Source organism: Trichechus manatus, unplaced genomic scaffold (assembly GCF_000243295.1).
Source record: "Trichechus manatus latirostris isolate Lorelei unplaced genomic scaffold, TriManLat1.0 scaffold00014, whole genome shotgun sequence".
Lineage (NCBI taxonomy): Eukaryota > Metazoa > Chordata > Mammalia > Sirenia > Trichechidae > Trichechus > Trichechus manatus.
Genome location: NW_004443950.1, coordinates 1,100,700 through 1,117,667, shown reverse-complemented (window position 1 = coordinate 1,117,667; position 16,968 = coordinate 1,100,700). Strand labels below are relative to the sequence as shown.

Sequence of the window (16,968 nt, the reverse complement as noted above, 5' to 3'; positions counted from 1 at the left end):
AAGAATTATCTTAGGTGAAGGGAAGGACAACACACACTACAGAGGAAGTCAGCACAACTGGACTAAACCAAAAACTAAGAAGTTTCCTGAATAAACCAAACACTTGGAGGGACAGAGTAGCAGGGGCAGGGGTCTGGGGACCATGGTTTCAGGGGACATCTAGGTCAGTTGGCATAACAAAGCTTATTAAGAAAACATTCTGCATCCCACTTTGGTGAGTGACATCTGGGGTCTTGAAAGCTAGTGAGCGGCCATCTAAGATGCATCAATTGGTCCCAACTCACCTGGAGTAAAGGAGAATGAAGAAAACCAAAGACACAAGAAAAGTATTAGCCCAAGAGACAGAAAGGGCTACATAAATCAGAGACTGCATCAGCCTGAGACCAGAAGAACTAGATGGTGCCCTGCTACCACCAGTGACCGCCCTGACAGGGAACACAACAGATAGTCCCTGATGAAGCAGAAGAAAAGTGGAGTGCAGAACTCAAATTCTGGTAAAAAGGCCAGAGTTAATGGTTTGACTGAGATGAGGAACCCTGGAAAACATGGCCCCCTGACTCTCTGTTACCCCAAAACTAAAACCATTCCCAAGGCCAACTCTTCGGACAAAGATTAGACTGGACTGTGGGACATAAAATGATACTCGCGAAGAGTATGCTTCTTAGCTCAAGTAGATACGTGAGACGAAATGGGTAGCTCCTGTCCAGAGGTGAGATGAGAAGGAAGGGTCAGGAGCTGGTTGAATGGACACGGGAAATCCAGGGTGGAAAGGAGGAGTGTGCTGTCACAGTATAGGGACAGCAATTAGGGTCACATAACAATGTATATATAAATTTTTGTATGAGAGACTAACTTGAATTGTAAACTTTCACTTAAAGTACAACAATTTAAAAAAAAAACTGGGAATTGAACTTACCTAATAAGTGTACTTTGTTAAACAGTCTCTGACAGGCTCTAAACCTGGGCCCATGGGATAATGGGTGTCAATAAGGAAGTTGTCGATAATATAAAGTTTGGAAGCTACCCACAACCCCTCTTTACAGACAGGGAAACTGAAGTATGGATTCACTTTCCCCAGCAAGACCCTTTTCAGAGCCATAGTTAGGGCTCTCAGAGATACTTCTTGTGCTTTGACCCTGAGGTTTCTGGTGTGTTTTTCAGATTGATGCGTCATGCCTTACGTGGGAAGGACAGCAGTTCCAGGGGAAAGCTGCCATTGTGGAGAAATTGTCTGTAAGTAATGGTCAGGGCCAGGTGCGGGCAGCCTCCTTCCCTGCCCCTGTTGCCCTCGCTTAGTCTCTTGCCTATTCTTTATCTTGCAGAGCCTTCCATTCCAGAAAATCCAGCACAGCATTACGGCACAGGACCATCAGCCCACGCCAGATAGCTGCATCATCAGCATGGTTGTGGGCCAGCTGAAGGTAACAGCACTACTGCAGTGCTAGGGAGGAGTTGAAAGGCAGAAAAGAACCCCGAGTCCCTGCCTTCTGTGTGGATGTGACACCCAGACAAAGAGACTGTCCAGAGCTCCGTAGTTCAATGTAATAGCCACTGGCCACATGTGGCAACATTTAAATCGTGTTCATTAAAAATAAATCAAAAATTCAGTTCTTCAGTTGCACTAGCCATATTGCAAGTGCTCAGTAGTCACATGTGGCTAGTGACTACCTATTGGACAGTGCACAGAAAGTTCTATTGGAGAGCACTGGTCTAGAGCATTTTTGGAAGAGACAGAAGGAGCTGAAGGAGTGAGGGCAGGACAGGGCTGTGGTGCCGTGAGATGTGAATGGGCCTGCAGTCCTCTAGTGGAGTCCATGAGTCTCTAGGCTGGCCTCTGGCTTCTCTGCCTGCAGGGTGCGGCAGGGTCCTGGAACTCCTGCTTCTCTCTGCATTGCCCTTCCCTTCTCAGGACCTGCTATCCTCAAAGCCTTCCTCTGGCTCCTCAGCCCCCAAAGCCTCTCTCTGAACTCCTACCTGTTGTGCCCCAACAGACCAAGGCTAGATTCTCAGCTTCCAAAAAGCTCCTCCTTTTTCCCAAAGCAGGACAAATTGACTGGCCCTTGGCAGGTCCCAACCCCCTGGGCCTGTGCTTATGATGGGCTCAATAGCAGGCACACATGCTTTCTCCCTAGGCCGTGCTGGGTGGGCGGTGGCTTTATGTATCCCATATGGGGTGAAGGGGCCCCTAGGTCTCTGCAGTGGACCCAGAGGCACCTGCTTTCTGTCTTTTTCTCCTGCCTGGCCGGGATGCCCTGCCCGAATTGGCCCTGGGGGTAGAGGAGGCCTCTCCAGGGAGCTCAGTGCCCGCTTAACCCTGGCTGGGGTCAGTAAATAGTGCCCCTCCTACCTTGCTTCAGGTTCTTCAACTCAGAGCCCCCAAAAGATTGGTTTGCCTTCTTCCTGCTGATAATTCCCAGAAAAACAGGTGATGTTAGAGACCAGGCTAGTTAGCTGGGCTCCTGAGCTTCTACCTCAACTAGACCTCACCCTGGTTTTGTGCAATTTGGCTTTCCTTTTTCATAATAAGGTCATATATGACAGGAAACAGATCACCCGATGGTTGTTTTGTTTTTTTTCCCCTGTAGAGCTATGATCACATTGTGAACTCAATTTTGAACCTTTTCTCCCATACTTTTTTCTTGGCCACAGTCAGTGTTAGGGGTAGTCTCTCTGGATTGGACTGACTGCCATTCTCAAACACTTAGATTTTTTACAGGATTTGATACTGTAGGTGAGTGTGGTGAGCACTGTGGGATTCTTTCAAAATTGTCATCATTTGTTCCAGAGACATGGGCGAAGAGGCAGGTGTGTTCTCTGCTGTGTTGCTGTAGCTAACTGATGAGCTGATCTGCAGTTGAGATGCACTGCAGTGTGAGCAGCTGTCTACTGGCCCCTGCTGTGTGCCCAGTGCAGCGTTTCATATTTTTGTCAGTTCATATCCACAGGTACTCTTTGGCTACTAGGATTTGAGTCCAGGACAGTAGGGCCTGGTCCCAAAGTCAACATTCTTTGCCCTGTTCTCCTACCATTGAACCTCCCTCCTATCCTTTGGTTCCCTTACTGAACCATTTTCTCTCTCTTCGCAGGCTGATGAAGACCCCATCATGGGCTTTCACCAGATGTTCCTATTAAAGAACATCAACGATGCTTGGGTCTGCACCAATGACATGTTTAGGCTTGCTCTGCACAACTTTGGCTGACCTCCTCCCAGCCAGGCACTCATGCTGTTTCCTTCTCCCTCCTCTTCCCGATACTATTCACACTCCTCCAGATGCTCCAAATATCATACACAAACGAGCAGGGCCACAGTGGGAGTGGGCGCAGTGCGCTGCTGCCACCGAGGTGTTGTGCATGATGTTTGGACGCTAGACTAGTTGCATCTGACAGGAGAAGTTTGTGTTGTACCAGCGCATGCCTTGGAAAGACTTAAGTAAAGCAAAAGGTTGTCTTTTTTTTTTTTAAATCTACTGACAAGTTGCTCTAGTAACCCAAAGAAGTGAAGGAGAAAGCAGCTGCCTCACCGCCCAGATATTGATTTGTTCAGATGTTTCAATGCCTCATTATAAAATAAAACCACGAAAATTTTCTTAACAGTTTAAATTGTTTTAATTAGTTTAATAGTTGGCTGGGCATCAAATACTACTCTGCCCCATTGTCCCTCTCATGTCTCACCCTCCCACGTCTGCCCTAACTCAGCAATACCTGTTGTTGCAAGCAGAAGACTGCTGAAGCAGCACTCTTGGCTAGCTTCTCTCAGAAGGCCTGTAGGGCACAGCGTTCCCCTCCCCCCTACCTTGCCTTGGGGAAGTCAGCTGCAGACGGGGGTCGGGGGGGTGTTCAGGTCTGTTCTGACACCTGGTGACCTCTCCCGTGGGTCGGTTTATGACTCCAGTAGCAGGAGAGGTGTCTGATTATGACAGCCAGGCTCTCTAGGAGGAAGGTAGACCCTGAATCCCCTTGAAGCTGGAGAGATCTTGGCAAAAACCTTATCAGGTCCAGGTCTTCTGGGCTGAGGTCTTGGTAAAGATCAAGGATGAACAGAGATTTGGGGGATTAAAGGGGGCCTGCTCTCACACCCCTATCCTAGAAGGGTCAGGTTACATCCAGGGTACCCCACAAGTCCTAAGCCAACAGACGGCAACTCAGATTCTGTACTGCTACCTGCTTTATGTATCATTGCCCAAAGGTAAGCGGCCAGAACAGCCAGCCTCCAATGACCACAGAGCTAAGTCCAGTTGAGTTGGAGTATAGATTTGGAGCTATGGAAGAAGGCAATCTGAGTGATTTTGAGGGTTTTGTGCTCCTGGAGTTCTCACCCCTCAAACCTCTGCAGGACATCTCCAGGCTTCCCTTCTAGTCCCTCCCTCACCACACATACACACTTTTACACTGTCTTCAAGTCCCAGGAAGTCTTAGCTATTTGGGCCTTTTCTGCTCCTCAATTTTGAGAACAGAGGCCTTGCCCAGTGTAAGTCTAGTTCCTCAGCCATGAGACCACTGGGTGGTGTAAACCTGGTGGCAAGGTGGAAGCTGCAGGCTAGAACCAACCTCAGGACTTGGGCTGATGCCCCAGGTAGGGGGTCTTAGGATTGGTGAGGGCACCACAGCTAAGCCTAACCTGTAAACAAACACCACCAGCACTGTGGATGGAGGACAAAGACTTCCTCAGACCCTACAGGTTGCCTGGCTACACTGGGCACAGGGCTGGATGGTCTGCTGTTTGAGAAGACAACAAACTCAGGAGATTTCAGTGGGACTGGTTTCTAGGCTGCTGTGTATTGGGGGGTAGGGGTTGGGGAGCGCTAGATGCCTGCTGCCTCTTAAACCACCCTGTATAAAATCTGCAATACAGCTCCTTTCATGTACCTGTGCCTGAAATGTCTGCAATAAAGAGGTGTTTGTAAATGATGGTTTCTTTCTTCCTGCCTGAGGGTGCCAGGTGGGGCAAGGGGATGCTGGGGCAGTAGGGAACAGTGACTGTGGTCATTGTAGTGGGACCATCTCCCCTGTCATTGCTATTCCTGGGCCTTAGGACCTCGCAGGTGCCCCTCAAGCCTTGGTTTACACCGACCCATTTCCTTAACGGGAAAACATGCTGCCTGCTCAGCAGTCTGAGAGACCACAGCCTGAGTGGGCCGACGTGACCCGGTACTGGGCCCATCAGAGAATTCGCTCCTCGGGAGCGGGGATAGACCGGGCGGGATCTGAAGCGCGTATGGCTTTGAGCGCCACAGTACGTGGACACGCTGGGCATCAACCCTGCGGAACTCCCCGGGACCCTGCTGACACCGCGGGTTACAGGCTTGGGGAGGAGTGAACCGTCCGCCCCTATCCCGGAACCTTTCTTCTCCGGTCCGGGCAGGTTCCGGGAACCGAGACTTGGAGGGCCGGAAGTGGAGGCGGTTAGTTGGGCTGGCGACGCTCAGGGGCGCCGAGCGGGTGGTGGTTTGCGGGCTGCGGGTGGACTGAGTACAGTGACCGGCGTCCCGCTGTCTGGCTCTGACGCGGCGGGGCGGTGCGCGGAGGCAGAGGAACGTACCAGCGCGGGCGCAGAGCCCGCGGCGGGGCCCATGGACTCCTGCGCGAGTATCGACATCGAGGACGCCACGCAGCACCTGCGGGACATTCTGAAGCTGGACCGGCCCGCAGGGGGTGAGCGGGGACTACGGGGATGGGCCCTCGGCGGGCGGGCAGAAGGGCGGCGCGGGTCCGAACCTCTCTCAAGACCCTCAGGACCGGTTCTAGATCCAGCCGGTGAAGGCTGATCCGGGTCGGCGCCGTAGATCCTTGAGCGTGTACCGCGAAGGGTGCAGACCCCGGGTGCGGCCCCTCCCCCACACCGGCATCGGGCTGTGCTGCCTTGTCCTTCAGCGCCCAGGCTGAAGGTGAGGCCTCTTCCCTGAATCTGTGGGTCCCTCCGCGGGTGTTCCTGTGACTGGTCTGGCGCCCCTACCTTTTCGCCATGGTGCAGAGGCCTGATCCAGGCTCTGTATGCCAAGTCCCAGGTTTGGACCTAGGTGTTGTGCTGAGGAGCTGCCGTTCTCTACAAGTCATCCTTCTCTCTGGAATGAGAACTTCAGGCTTGCTGTTCTGAAACTAATTTCCAGGAGAGAGGTGGCCAGCCCTGGTTCTGTGCTCTTTCTGGGGTGAAGGCAAATCACAGACTGTACAGCCCAGATTAGATAGGCCACAAACATCCGCAAACCCTAATTTGTTTCCATTCATTCAAACTTCACTTGGGTTTGTTTGATATCTCAGAGCTGCCCCCACCCCCCGCAAGAAGCCCCCAGGACAAAGAAGAGTTAACAGGATTGTGAAATAATGCTGTTGTCATGGAGAGAGAGAAGTGTTCTGGTGCTGTAATGGGAGAGGGTGGGGTTGGAGAGTACAGGCCACCCTTGCCTGAGAACAGGTCTGAGAGAGGAAACAATGTTTAGATTCCATCTTGTGATGTGAATGGGAGCTTAGATGTTGGGATAAGTATTTCACAAAGAGGAAATGCACAGACAAGACATCAAAGTTTCCTGGCAGGTTCAGGAAAAGATGTGGTTGTTAAAGGACTGGCTAGTGATGGTGGTGGGCTGTGCAGTGGCCAAAGCTGAGAATTGTTTTCTCAGGCTCTGTTTCTGTGCATTCTGGGAGGCCCAAAGTGGCTGCTTCTGGGAACAGGCACTGGTGCTCACTTGGTAGGTTTAGCCACCTCCACTCCCTGAGCAAATTGATTTGCTGCCTGAGACCACTGGCCTCTTTGCCCCAGGCATGGAGTGTGTGCTCTTTTACTCATAAGTTTGATTGGGACTCTCAGGCTGCCTACAGGACTGGCTCCTCAGCTGCTGGGCAGACTAAGAAACGGTTTGGTATAACGTGTCATGGCCAACTTTGTGAAGCATAGGCCTGCTGTTTGTCCTCGTGGTAGCTGGCCTGGGAGGGAGAGTTGTCAGCTTACCCCTGAGCACTTAAGGGGACTTTGATTCAAGTGACATGGTCTGAAGGCTTTCCTCATAATTCCTGTGTTTGTTGATTGACACTTGATTTCCCTCTTTGCCAACTAGCTCTTGTTTGTCCCCTTTCACTAGAGCACCATGTCAGACCTAGACTGTTTTGTGACTAGAAACTTTCTATGTTCCTGAACGTGAAGCCCGTCTCCTTGCCCCCTAGGAGTTTTGGGAGTGAGTTTTAGGTGCCTGAGCCTATGAGAATGCTTAAGGCTCAGCCAGTGGCAAACAACTGAAATGCTGTTTTTCCTGACTCTATACCCCACCCCATAGTTTCCCTTCTCTTTGTCCAGCCCCTCAGTGTCCATTCCTGCTGAATTTACCTTTCCAAGGTGGCATCTTCTGAACCATTTCTGTGTGGGTCAGACTCCTTCCTTTCTCACTCCCATATCTTACCAGTGTCTCCACTCTAACTCCTGCCACTGTCTGGGTTCCAAAAATGCAAACCCACTGCCATCAAGTTGATTCCAACTCATTGTGACCCTACAGGACGGAGTAGAACTGCCCCATAGGGCTTCCAAGGCTGTAAATCTTTATGGAAGCTGACAGCTGCATCTTTCTCCTGTGGAGCTGCTGGTGGGTTTGAACTGCCGACCCTTCAGTTAACAGCCTAGCCCTTTAACCACTGTGCCACCAGGGCTCCTGTCTTGGTTCAGGCGCTGTGTATCTTTCACCCAGAGTGTCAGCCATTTTGTACGCTGCCTTAGAGCCATCAGCCTGCTGACCAGAGCTGTCGTCTTCTGGTTTAAAACTGTTCTGTAGCTCTCATTGCCCACAGAGAAAATCTAAGCACCCCAGTATCATACCCAGGGCCTGTGCAGCCTTGTCCTTCTCTTCTCTCCCATGGTTTGTGTGTTCTGGCCATGTTGGCTGTGATGGCATCTCCTCTATGAAGTCTTTCCTGACCCTTCCCACGCCCTCCCTCATGTGAACAGGGTCCCTTCCTCCACCACATGCCACCCGACACCCCTGTGCTGACCTGGGCTGCATGTTAACTAGCATCAGAGGGCCCTCCCCAAGGTAGAACAGCCTCATGCTCATTTTTGGTCCTGGCACACATTGGGTTGTGGAACAAGGGATGAGCAAAGGGCCCACAGTCACTCTCCTCACTGTGGACATGCCTCTCTCAGTCAAGCAATCTGAGAACACCTCACAGTTCTGGAAGGAAGCTCTGCAGGAGGAGAGGCTAGTGGGCAGGTCTGATAATCTCATCAGGGTGGCCCTGTCTGCTCCCAGGCCCCAGTGCAGAGAGCCAGCGGCCATCTAACACCTACAATGGGGATCTCAACGGGCTCCTGGTTCCAGACCCACTCAGCTCAGGTGATGGTACCTCGACAAGCAAGCCTGGTCTCCGAGCTATGCCACCCATTAACCTGCAGGAGAAGCAGGTCATGTGAGTGCCTGGGGGGTGGCAGTGGTGGTGATGGTGTCTCTGGGGCAGCTGCTTGCTGAAGGCATGAGATCAGAGGAGAGAGGTGCCAGCAGCCTCTGCTGCCCCCACTCTGGATGGCCTGGGGAGGAGCACTTAACCGCATTGAGCTTGTACTAGGATGAGTGTTAAGACAAGAGCTTGGCCAGTTTGGGTGCTTCGTTTTAAAAGGAAGTAAGTAGACTCATTCCCAAGAAGGGAGGTGTGTAAGGGGGACTTCAGGTCTTATCTAGGGACCAGTGGGCCAGGGAGAGTTAGGCATTTGGGATTAGACATCCTGCACCAAGGGTTCTGTGTCCTGTGTTTTCCCATTGCCTGTCGAGCTTTTAAGTGAACCAGAGACAAGGCTTGTGTACCCCTCTCCCCGCCAGCTGCCTCTCGGGAGATGACAGTTCCACTTGCATTGGAATTTTGGCCAAGGAGGTGGAGATTGTGGCCAGCAGTGACTCCAGCATTTCAAGCAAGGCACGGGGGAGCAACAAGGTGGGCATCAGAATGCTGTGGCATGTATGGTAGATGGGGGCATACCCACTTTCTCCCCTTCCTCCCCCTCCCCCAATCCTGCCAGTCCTGTGGGAACCACCTTGACAAACACCTGGTATCTGAGTCTCAGGAAGCCAGGATTGGCTGCCAAGCCTCTTTGGGGTGAATGAGTAGCTGGATTTGCACCTGTGGCCTCTCCTTTCCCCAGAGACCAGGGTTGCTGAGGACCACCAGGGCTTTAGGGAAGCTGCCCCAGCCCTCAGCTTGTATGACCTTCCTCATCCTTGGTTCTCAGGTAAAAATCCAGCCTGTAGCCAAGTATGACTGGGAGCAGAAATACTACTATGGCAACCTTATTGCTGTGTCTAACTCTTTCTTGGCCTATGCCATTCGGGGTAAGTAGGGGCAGGGGCGAGGAGGGTGGTGTTCTGCTAAAGGCCCCAGATATCACCTTTTGGACCACTCAGCCCGCTCAGATCTTAGGGGCACAATAGAAGGCTTGTCTGTGCTGTCCCACCCTCTCCCAGGCCTTGGGGAGCTGGGGTGGGAATACTAAACTTGAGACCATGGTGGTGGCAGTGAGGCAAGGCAAGGGCAGGGCTTTGCTGCTGCCCGGGCCTGGCAACTTGCTCATGGCCCACTGCTCTCCTGGTTCTAGCTGCCAACAATGGCTCAGCAGTGGTGCGAGTGATCAGTGTTAGCACATCAGAGCGAACCCTGCTCAAGGGCTTCACAGGCAGCGTGGCTGATCTGGCCTTTGCACACCTCAACTCCCCACAGCTGGCCTGCCTGGATGAGGCAGGCAACCTGTTCGTGTGGCGCTTGACTCTGGTTAATGGCAAAATTCAGTATCCTTTCACTGGAGTGGGATGGGGGACTATAGCAGGGTGGGCAGAGGGAGCTGGGGCTACCAGACATGCCTCCTGTCTGGTCTTAACACCGTGCTCAGAGAAGAGATCTTGGTCCACATCCGGCAGCCAGAGGGCACACCACTGAACCACTTCCGCAGGATCATCTGGTGCCCCTTCATCCCTGAGGAGAGTGAGGACTGCAGCGAGGAGGGCAGCCCAACAGTGGCCCTGCTGCATGAGGACCGGGTGACAGAGATGGGCACAGTGGGGGCAGGGGCAGAGCAGCCATGGTGCAGGCACTGCTGACTACTCACCTCCCTCTCGCCTGCAGGCTGAGGTGTGGGACCTGGACATGCTCCGCTCCAGCCACAGCACCTGGCCTGTGGATGTCAGTCAAATCAAACAGGGCTTCATTGTGGTGAAAGGCCACAGCACGGTAAGCCTGTAGCCAACTGCCTCTCCTGCCTACCACCCTCTTCCTTATGGCTGTCATCTATCCCCTGTACCTGCAGCTGCCAAGGCAGCTTGACTGGCACTCTGTCCATAGGGACTCTGAGCACAAAATGGCCCTGCCTATGGAGCTCAATCCTAACCTGGCTGCACCCTGCAGATCTGGTCTTCTCCACACACCCCCATTCAGTGATTCACACAAGTATGTGAGTCTCTTCTGGGTCAGCTCGCTACCATCCTCGTCCTGGAAGGGCAAGTGCCAAAGTGAGGCTCTTTGGGTTCTTTCCAGTGCCTGAGTGAAGGGGCCCTCTCCCCAGATGGGACTGTCCTGGCTACTGCCAGCCACGATGGCTACGTCAAGTTCTGGCAGATCTACATTGAGGGGCAGGACGAGCCAAGGTAAGGCAAGGCCTATAGGACTGGGACCTCCCTACCAGGTAGAAGACCAGACCACCCACAGGCCCCCATCTTCTTGCCTACAGGTGTCTGCATGAGTGGAAGCCCCACGACGGGCGGCCTCTCTCCTGCCTCCTGTTTTGTGACAACCACAAGAAACAGGACCCTGAGTGAGTGAGTGGGCAGGCAGGTTGGTGGGGGGTGCTGGACCATGGGCCCCCAGCAGAGGCCCCAGCCAGCCATCCAGTGCCTTGTTGTTTTGCAGCGTTCCTTTCTGGAGGTTCCTCATTACTGGTGCTGACCAGAATCAGGAGCTAAAGATGTGGTGCACAGTGTCCTGGACCTGCCTGCAGACCATTCGGTAGACGGGCTGGTGGCTGGGCAGGGCTAGCGGAGATGGGGATGTGGGTTCTTTCAACCCTCTCAGTCCCATTGACCCTGCCTCGTGGCTCCCCAGCTTCTCCCCAGATATCTTCAGTTCAGTGAGTGTGCCCCCCAGCCTCAAGGTTTGCCTGGACCTTTCAGCAGAGTACCTGATTCTCAGTGATGTGCAACGGAAGGTAGGCACAGTGGGAGCCCCCTGGACACAGCCAGTCTCATCGGGAAATGCAGGGTGTGTGGCACATTTGCAGCCCTCACAAGCTCTGTCTGAGCTCAGTTGTGGACGCCCTGGCCGCACAGGTCCTCTACGTGATGGAGCTGCTGCAGAACCAGGAGGAGGGCCATGCCTGCTTCAGCTCCATCTCTGAGTTCCTGCTCACCCACCCTGTGCTGAGCTTTGGTATCCAGGTTGTGAGTCGCTGCCGCCTGCGGCACACTGAGGTGCTGCCTGCTGAGGAGGAGAATGATAGCCTGGGGGCTGGTGAGCTGCCTCAGGGCTGGGGTCTCTGTTGGTCTGTGTGGTTGGTCCGAGGCACAGAGGGCCAGGGCCTTAGTTGTCCACGCTGTCCTTTTAGATGGTTCTCACGGAGTCGGTGCTGTGGAGTCTGCAGCCGGTGTGCTCATCAAGCTGTTTTGTGTGCATACCAAGTAAGTGTGCTGGGAAGGCCACCAGTGTCCTGCCTGTGCCACTCTCCACCCTGCTAAGCTGTCCTGGACCCTTGGAGTCCTTTCATGTTTTGCCCCTCTTTTCCTGTAGGGCATTGCAAGATGTGCAGATCCGTTTCCAGCCACAGCTGAACCCTGATGTGGTAGCCCCACTCCCCACCCACACTGCCCATGAGGACTTCGGTGAGTGGGGAGTGAAGGAAAGTGGGTTGAACTGAGCGGATTCTGAGTCCCGACTCACGTGGCAGCTTTCTCCCCAGCATTTGGAGAGTCTCGGCCTGAGCTGAGCCCCGAAGGCCTGGGGTCAGCCTCTCACAGCTCCCAGCCTGACCTTCACCGCATCGTGGAGCTGCCTGCGCCTGCGGACTTCCTTAGTCTGAGCAGTGAGACCAAACCCAAGCTCATGACACCTGACGCCTTCATGACACCCAGCACCTCCCTGCAGCAGGTGTGCTGGGGGAGGGGCGTGAGCCCCAGGGTAGTAGAATCTGGAAACACCCCACCCACAGGCCACAGCCCTCACTCTTTGCATCTCCCCAGATCACCACATCCCCCAGTAGCAGCAGCAGCAGCAACAGCGGCAGCGGCTCCCTTACAGCTGTGTCTGCCATTAGCAGCACCTCAGCCGTGGACCCCTCCTTGCCCAGGTGAGGTAAAGGAGGGCCAGACTTGGGAGGTGGCAGGGGCTAGGGCCAGGTGATGCCAAGCTCTCAGTGCTGACGCCTCAGCCTTCCTGCTACCAGGCCACCCGAGGAGCTGACCTTGAGCCCCAAGCTACAGCTGGACGGCAGCCTGACAATGAGCAGCAGCAACTTGCAGGCAAGCCCGCGCAGCCTCCTGCCTGGCCTGCTCTCAGGCCCAGCTGACAAGTTGACGACCAAGGGTTCTGTGCAGGTGTGTGTGTGGGTGTGTGTGAAGTGCAGGGGAGCAAGCGGATGGCCGCAGGGAAGGCTGGTGGCAGTCTCCCTCCACAGCACCCCATCTCCTGGTCCTATTCTACGTCCGGTCCCCCATGTTTCCCCAGAGGTCACCTTAGCCTGCCATGTTATCTGGAGGGTATCACCTCAGCTTCCCCTCCCCTACCTTTTTTCCTCCTGGGCTGTGGCCCTGTTTCTGACCTGCATTTTTCCTCATCACCAACTTCTTGGCTCTGTGCTCCCCTGACTCCTGCCTCCTACCACTAAAGCCCCATCTTGGTTCATTTCAGGTGCCCACTGCTGCCTCTGCATTGTCACTGGAGCTGCAGGATGTGGAGCCCCTGGGGCTACCCCAGGCCTCCCCTAGCCGGACCCGCTCTCCCGACGTTATCTCCTCAGCGTCCACTGCCCTGTCCCAAGATATCCCTGAGATTGCATCTGAGGCCCTGTCCCGTGGCTTTGGCTCCTCTGCTCCTGAAGGCCTTGAGCCAGACAGTATGGCCTCAGCTGCCTCGGCGCTACACCTGCTGTCTCCACGGCCCCGGCCAGGGCCCGAACTGGGCCCGCAGCTTGGCCTGGATGAAGGCACGGGGGATGGCGATCGACATAGTACCCCCTCCCTCTTGGAGGCAGCCTTGACCCAAGAGGCTGTGGCCCCTGACAGTCAGGTCTGGCCTACGGCACCCGACATTACTCGTGAAACCTGCAGCAGCCTAGCAGAGATGTAAGTTTGGGAGGGGCAGAGTGTGCTGATGGGAGAGGTTGCAGGTAGAGTCATCCACTGCTGAGCTGGCCTGCTCCCCCTACTCCAGCCCCAGAAATGGCCTCCAGGAAAAGCACAAGAGCCTGGCCTTCCACCGGCCACCTTATCACCTGCTGCAGCAACATGACAGCCAGGATGCCAGTGCCGAGCAAAGGTTGGTGCCCCTTGCACCACTCCCATTCCTTTCCTGGAGGGCTAGTGAGTGGGCAGGCACTTACCCACACCTTCCCCTTCCCACAGTGACCATGATGACGAAGTGGCAAGCCTTGCCTCTGCCTCAGGGGGATTTGGCACCAAAGTTCCCACTCCACGGCTACCTGCCAAAGACTGGAAGACCAAGGGTTCCCCTCGGGCTTCACCCAAGCTCAAGAGGAAGGGCAAGAAGGACGACAGGTAGGGGAATGTTCTCGGGTGAGGGCGGGGGTGGTCACCAGGCTGCCCGACCTGGCCTGAAGTGCTTTTCGCCTGTAGCAGGGATACAGCTGTGGGATCCCGGCTTACGGAGCACCAGGTGAGTGAGTGAGCACTCTTTATACTCATGGGTGTGAGGGTTCTGGGCCATTCCTTAGTCTAGTGTGTGGGGATGGATGGGTCAGGTGTCATATGACTGTTGGTGCTCCTGACAGGTGGTAGAACCCCCTGACGACTGGCCAACAATAATTTGGCAACAGCAGAGAGAGCTGGCAGAGCTGCGGCACTGCCAAGAAGAGCTCCTGCAGCGTCTGTGCACCCAACTCGAAGGCCTACAAAGCACCGTCACAGGCCATGTAGAACGTGCCCTTGAGACACGGCATGAGCAGGAGCGTATCCTTGTGTGTGGGTGGCCCAGGATGGCATAGGGACGGAGGCAAAATTCTTGGTCTGGGAAGGGTATGTATAGGACCTGTGGCAGGCCCGTTCCTTAGCTGTGATGCAGAGCGGCGGTTAGAGCGGGCACTGGCCGAGGGACAGCAGCGGGGTGGGCAGCTGCAGGAGCAGCTGACACAGCAGCTGTCCCAGGCACTGTCTTCAGCTGTGGCTGGGCGGCTGGAGCGCAGCATACGGGATGAGATCAAGAAGACGGTGCCTCCGTGTGAGTTTTGCGTGGGGGCTTCCTCTGGGTGGACCAGGCGGGAATAAGGATAGATGGGCCCCCTACCTGTCAAACTTCCTCTCATAGCCCTACCACCTCCCTACTCTGCCCTAGGTGTCTCCAGGAGTCTGGAGCCTGTGGCAGGCCAACTGAGCAGCTCAGTGGCCACCAAGCTTACAGCTGTAGAGGGCACCATGAAAGAGAACATCTCCAAGCTGCTCAAGTCCAAGGTACTGTAGGACCCAAGGTGCCAGGGCAGGGCCTTGTGAGCCTGGACAGGCCAGGATGAACTCACGCTTTCAACTCAGCCCTTCTGTCCATCCCCAGAACTTGACAGATGCCATCGCCCGAGCAGCTGCAGACACATTACAGGGGCCAATGCAGGCTGCCTATCGTGAAGCCTTCCAGAGCGTGGTGCTGCCCGCCTTCGAGAAGAGCTGTCAGGCCATGTTCCAGCAGATCAATGATAGCTTCCGGCTGGGCACACAGGAATGTGAGTGACATCATATGATCCAACGCAGGAGGGGCTGTCCCCTTCTCCCCCACCACCCTCTCATGGCTCCCATGGTCACCCCTCAGACTTGCAGCAGCTAGAGAGCCACATGAAGAGTCGGAAGGCGCGGGAACAGGAGGCACGGGAGCCTGTGCTGGCCCAGCTGCGGGGCCTGGTCAGCACTCTGCAGGGTGCCACTGAGCAGATGGCGGCCACTGTATCCAGCAGTGTCCGGGCTGAGGTGCAGCACCAGCTGCACGTGGCTGTGAGCAGGTGTGTGGGACACTGGGCAAGGTAGTGGGTTTGGGCACAGCCAGACTGGGCTTCCAGTTACCTCACTTCTCTTTGCAGCTTGCAGGAATCCATTTTAGCCCAGGTACAGCGCATTGTAAAGGGTGAGGTGAGTGTGGCGCTCAAGGAGCAACAGGCTGCTGTCACCTCCAGCATCATGCAGGCCATGCGCTCAGCTGCTGGCACACCGGTCCCCGCTGCCCACCTCGACTGCCAGGCCCAGCAAGCCCACATCCTGCAGCTGCTGCAGCAGGGTCACCTCAATCAGGCCTTCCAGCAGGTATGCTGGGCATTATTAGCCCCAGGTGAGGGTCATGTGTTTCCTGACAAGGCCCATCCATCATACATTGCATTCCACCCCTCAGCCTCTGGGAATTCTGGCCCCTGTGGTGGGTTCTTGGTCCTCAGTTCTTTTAGGCCACCAGGCTATTTCCCCTGCTGCTCCCTCTGCCTAAACTCCTTTCTTCCCATCTCAACCCACCTTGCTTCATAACCACCCTTCTCATGAAACCTTTCCTGATTCCCTAGAGTGAAAACAGCCCTACGGTGCTTTCTCTGGGCCCCTGAGGAGCCCTTCTGGAGCTTTTAGCACCCCACTTTATGGTCCTTATCTCCCAGGCCACACTTAACACAAAGAAACAGGCTTTCCATCTAACACTAGCTATAAATCCTGCTCTCCTCTTCTTCCCTGAGGCCCTGACAGCCGCTGACCTGAACCTGGTGCTGTATGTGTGTGAAACTGTGGACCCAGCCCAGGTTTTTGGACAGCCACCCTGCCCGCTCTCCCAGCCTGTGCTCCTCTCCCTCATCCAGCAGCTGGCTTCTGACCTTGGCACTCGAACTGACCTCAAGCTCAGGTGAGTGGAGACAGCTAGGGGCCAGGGAATTGCTTGGGTGGTGAGGAGTTTCATGTAGACTCCCACTCCTGCCTGACTCCCTTCCGGAACACTCTTCCCCAAGCCCCTCTGCCTCCACCCCTCTCAGGCTTGAAGGTCTCCCTGTACAGCGGCCCTTCTGGGCCTTGGTGCCACCAGGGGGTGCTCCCATCTGCTGTAGCTTGTCCCTTTTCCCCACCCCCAGCTACCTGGAGGAGGCTGTGATGCACTTGGACCACAGTGACCCCATCACTCGGGACCACATGGGCTCTGTCATGGCCCAGGTGCGCCAGAAGCTCTTCCAGTTCCTGCAGGCCGAGCCACACAACTCACTTGGCAAAGCGGCTCGGCGTCTCAGCCTCATGCTGCACGGCCTTGCGGCCCCCAGCCTCCCGTAGCAACCAAGCCCACCTTGCCCAGGGGTGAGGTGGCACTGAAGGCTAGCAGACAGGTCTAGGAGAGGTCATGTCTGCCCTTACCTTCTCAGGCCCCATCTCTGGGGTGTGTGTGGGTGGGGACAGGGCACTGGAGTGGTCTACAGGTTGTGGTAGCCAGCAGGCTTAGGCTGGGCCCAGGACAGATACTGTGCCTTCTTGGGCTCTGCCATGCTTGGAACATGACCCCAAGATCGTGACATCACTTGAGTTGAATTTTCCACGTTCCTTTTTACCTCTGATTTGGATCTTTCTGTTTTTGAAAACGTTGAAAAATTCAATTAAATGCTTTTGGAATAAAATGGAATATGTGTGTACTTTTGGTGTGTTTTTGGTGTGACTCTGATACCGCCTGCCCTCTCTGTTCCCTGCCCCTCTCTTCCTGTGTGGAGCGCTGTCTAGGCCAACTCTAACCTACCCCCAGGGACCTGGGCACCGACCCCCATCTGCACAGCGGCCTTACCAGAGCCTC

At 54.9% G+C, this 16,968-nt stretch overlaps 2 protein-coding genes across 4 annotated transcripts in view; both read left to right on the top strand.

Annotated features, from left to right (window-relative positions):
* NUTF2 (nuclear transport factor 2) overlaps positions 1-3,591 on the top strand; it is a 13,854-nt gene extending 10,263 nt beyond the window's left edge. The window contains exons 3-5 of one of the 2 annotated variants that reach the window (XM_004371473.3): positions 1,162-1,233; positions 1,323-1,421; positions 3,087-3,591. In XM_004371473.3, coding sequence (XP_004371530.1) covers positions 1,162-1,233; positions 1,323-1,421; positions 3,087-3,200 — 285 coding nt within the window. In that variant the 3' untranslated portion in view covers positions 3,201-3,591. The remainder of the gene's footprint in view (positions 1-1,161; positions 1,234-1,322; positions 1,422-3,086) is intronic. The other variant, XM_023726823.1, reaches the window with a different exon arrangement.
* Positions 3,592-5,347: 1,756 nt separating this feature from the next.
* On the top strand, positions 5,348-16,798 carry EDC4 (enhancer of mRNA decapping 4). Of its 2 annotated transcripts, none has more exons than XM_004371472.2 (29): positions 5,348-5,652; positions 8,232-8,388; positions 8,796-8,907; positions 9,203-9,302; positions 9,566-9,755; positions 9,857-10,004; positions 10,090-10,194; positions 10,498-10,607; positions 10,691-10,774; positions 10,870-10,965; positions 11,062-11,164; positions 11,286-11,466; positions 11,561-11,633; positions 11,743-11,834; positions 11,912-12,099; positions 12,192-12,298; positions 12,395-12,545; positions 12,859-13,292; positions 13,381-13,485; positions 13,572-13,724; positions 13,806-13,842; positions 13,958-14,135; positions 14,248-14,403; positions 14,518-14,633; positions 14,731-14,896; positions 14,983-15,169; positions 15,248-15,467; positions 15,881-16,044; positions 16,268-16,798. In XM_004371472.2, the coding sequence occupies exons 1-29, from the start codon at positions 5,571-5,573 to the stop codon at positions 16,458-16,460; spliced, it is 4,188 nt and encodes a 1,395-aa protein (XP_004371529.1). In that variant the 5' UTR covers positions 5,348-5,570; the 3' UTR covers positions 16,461-16,798. The 2 variants fall into 2 exon arrangements, with proteins under 2 accessions (XP_004371529.1, XP_023582590.1); XM_023726822.1 differs by having other exon boundaries at positions 5,401-5,652; positions 13,803-13,842; positions 16,268-16,789.
* Positions 16,799-16,968: the final 170 nt, after the last annotated feature.

What these genes read in the sequence shown, in the direction of transcription:
- EDC4 (XM_023726822.1), top strand. Translation starts at nt 5,571, where the DNA reads ATGGACTCCTGCGCGAGTATCGACATCGAGGACGCCACGCAGCACCTG. An exon ending in CTGTTTTGTGTGCATACCAA is followed by an intron (nt 11,634 to 11,742) that starts GTAAGTGTGCTG and finishes CTTTTCCTGTAG; the next exon opens with GGCATTGCAAGATGTGCAGA. An exon ending in TGCAGCAGCCTAGCAGAGAT is followed by an intron (nt 13,293 to 13,380) that starts GTAAGTTTGGGA and finishes CCCCTACTCCAG; the next exon opens with CCCCAGAAATGGCCTCCAGG.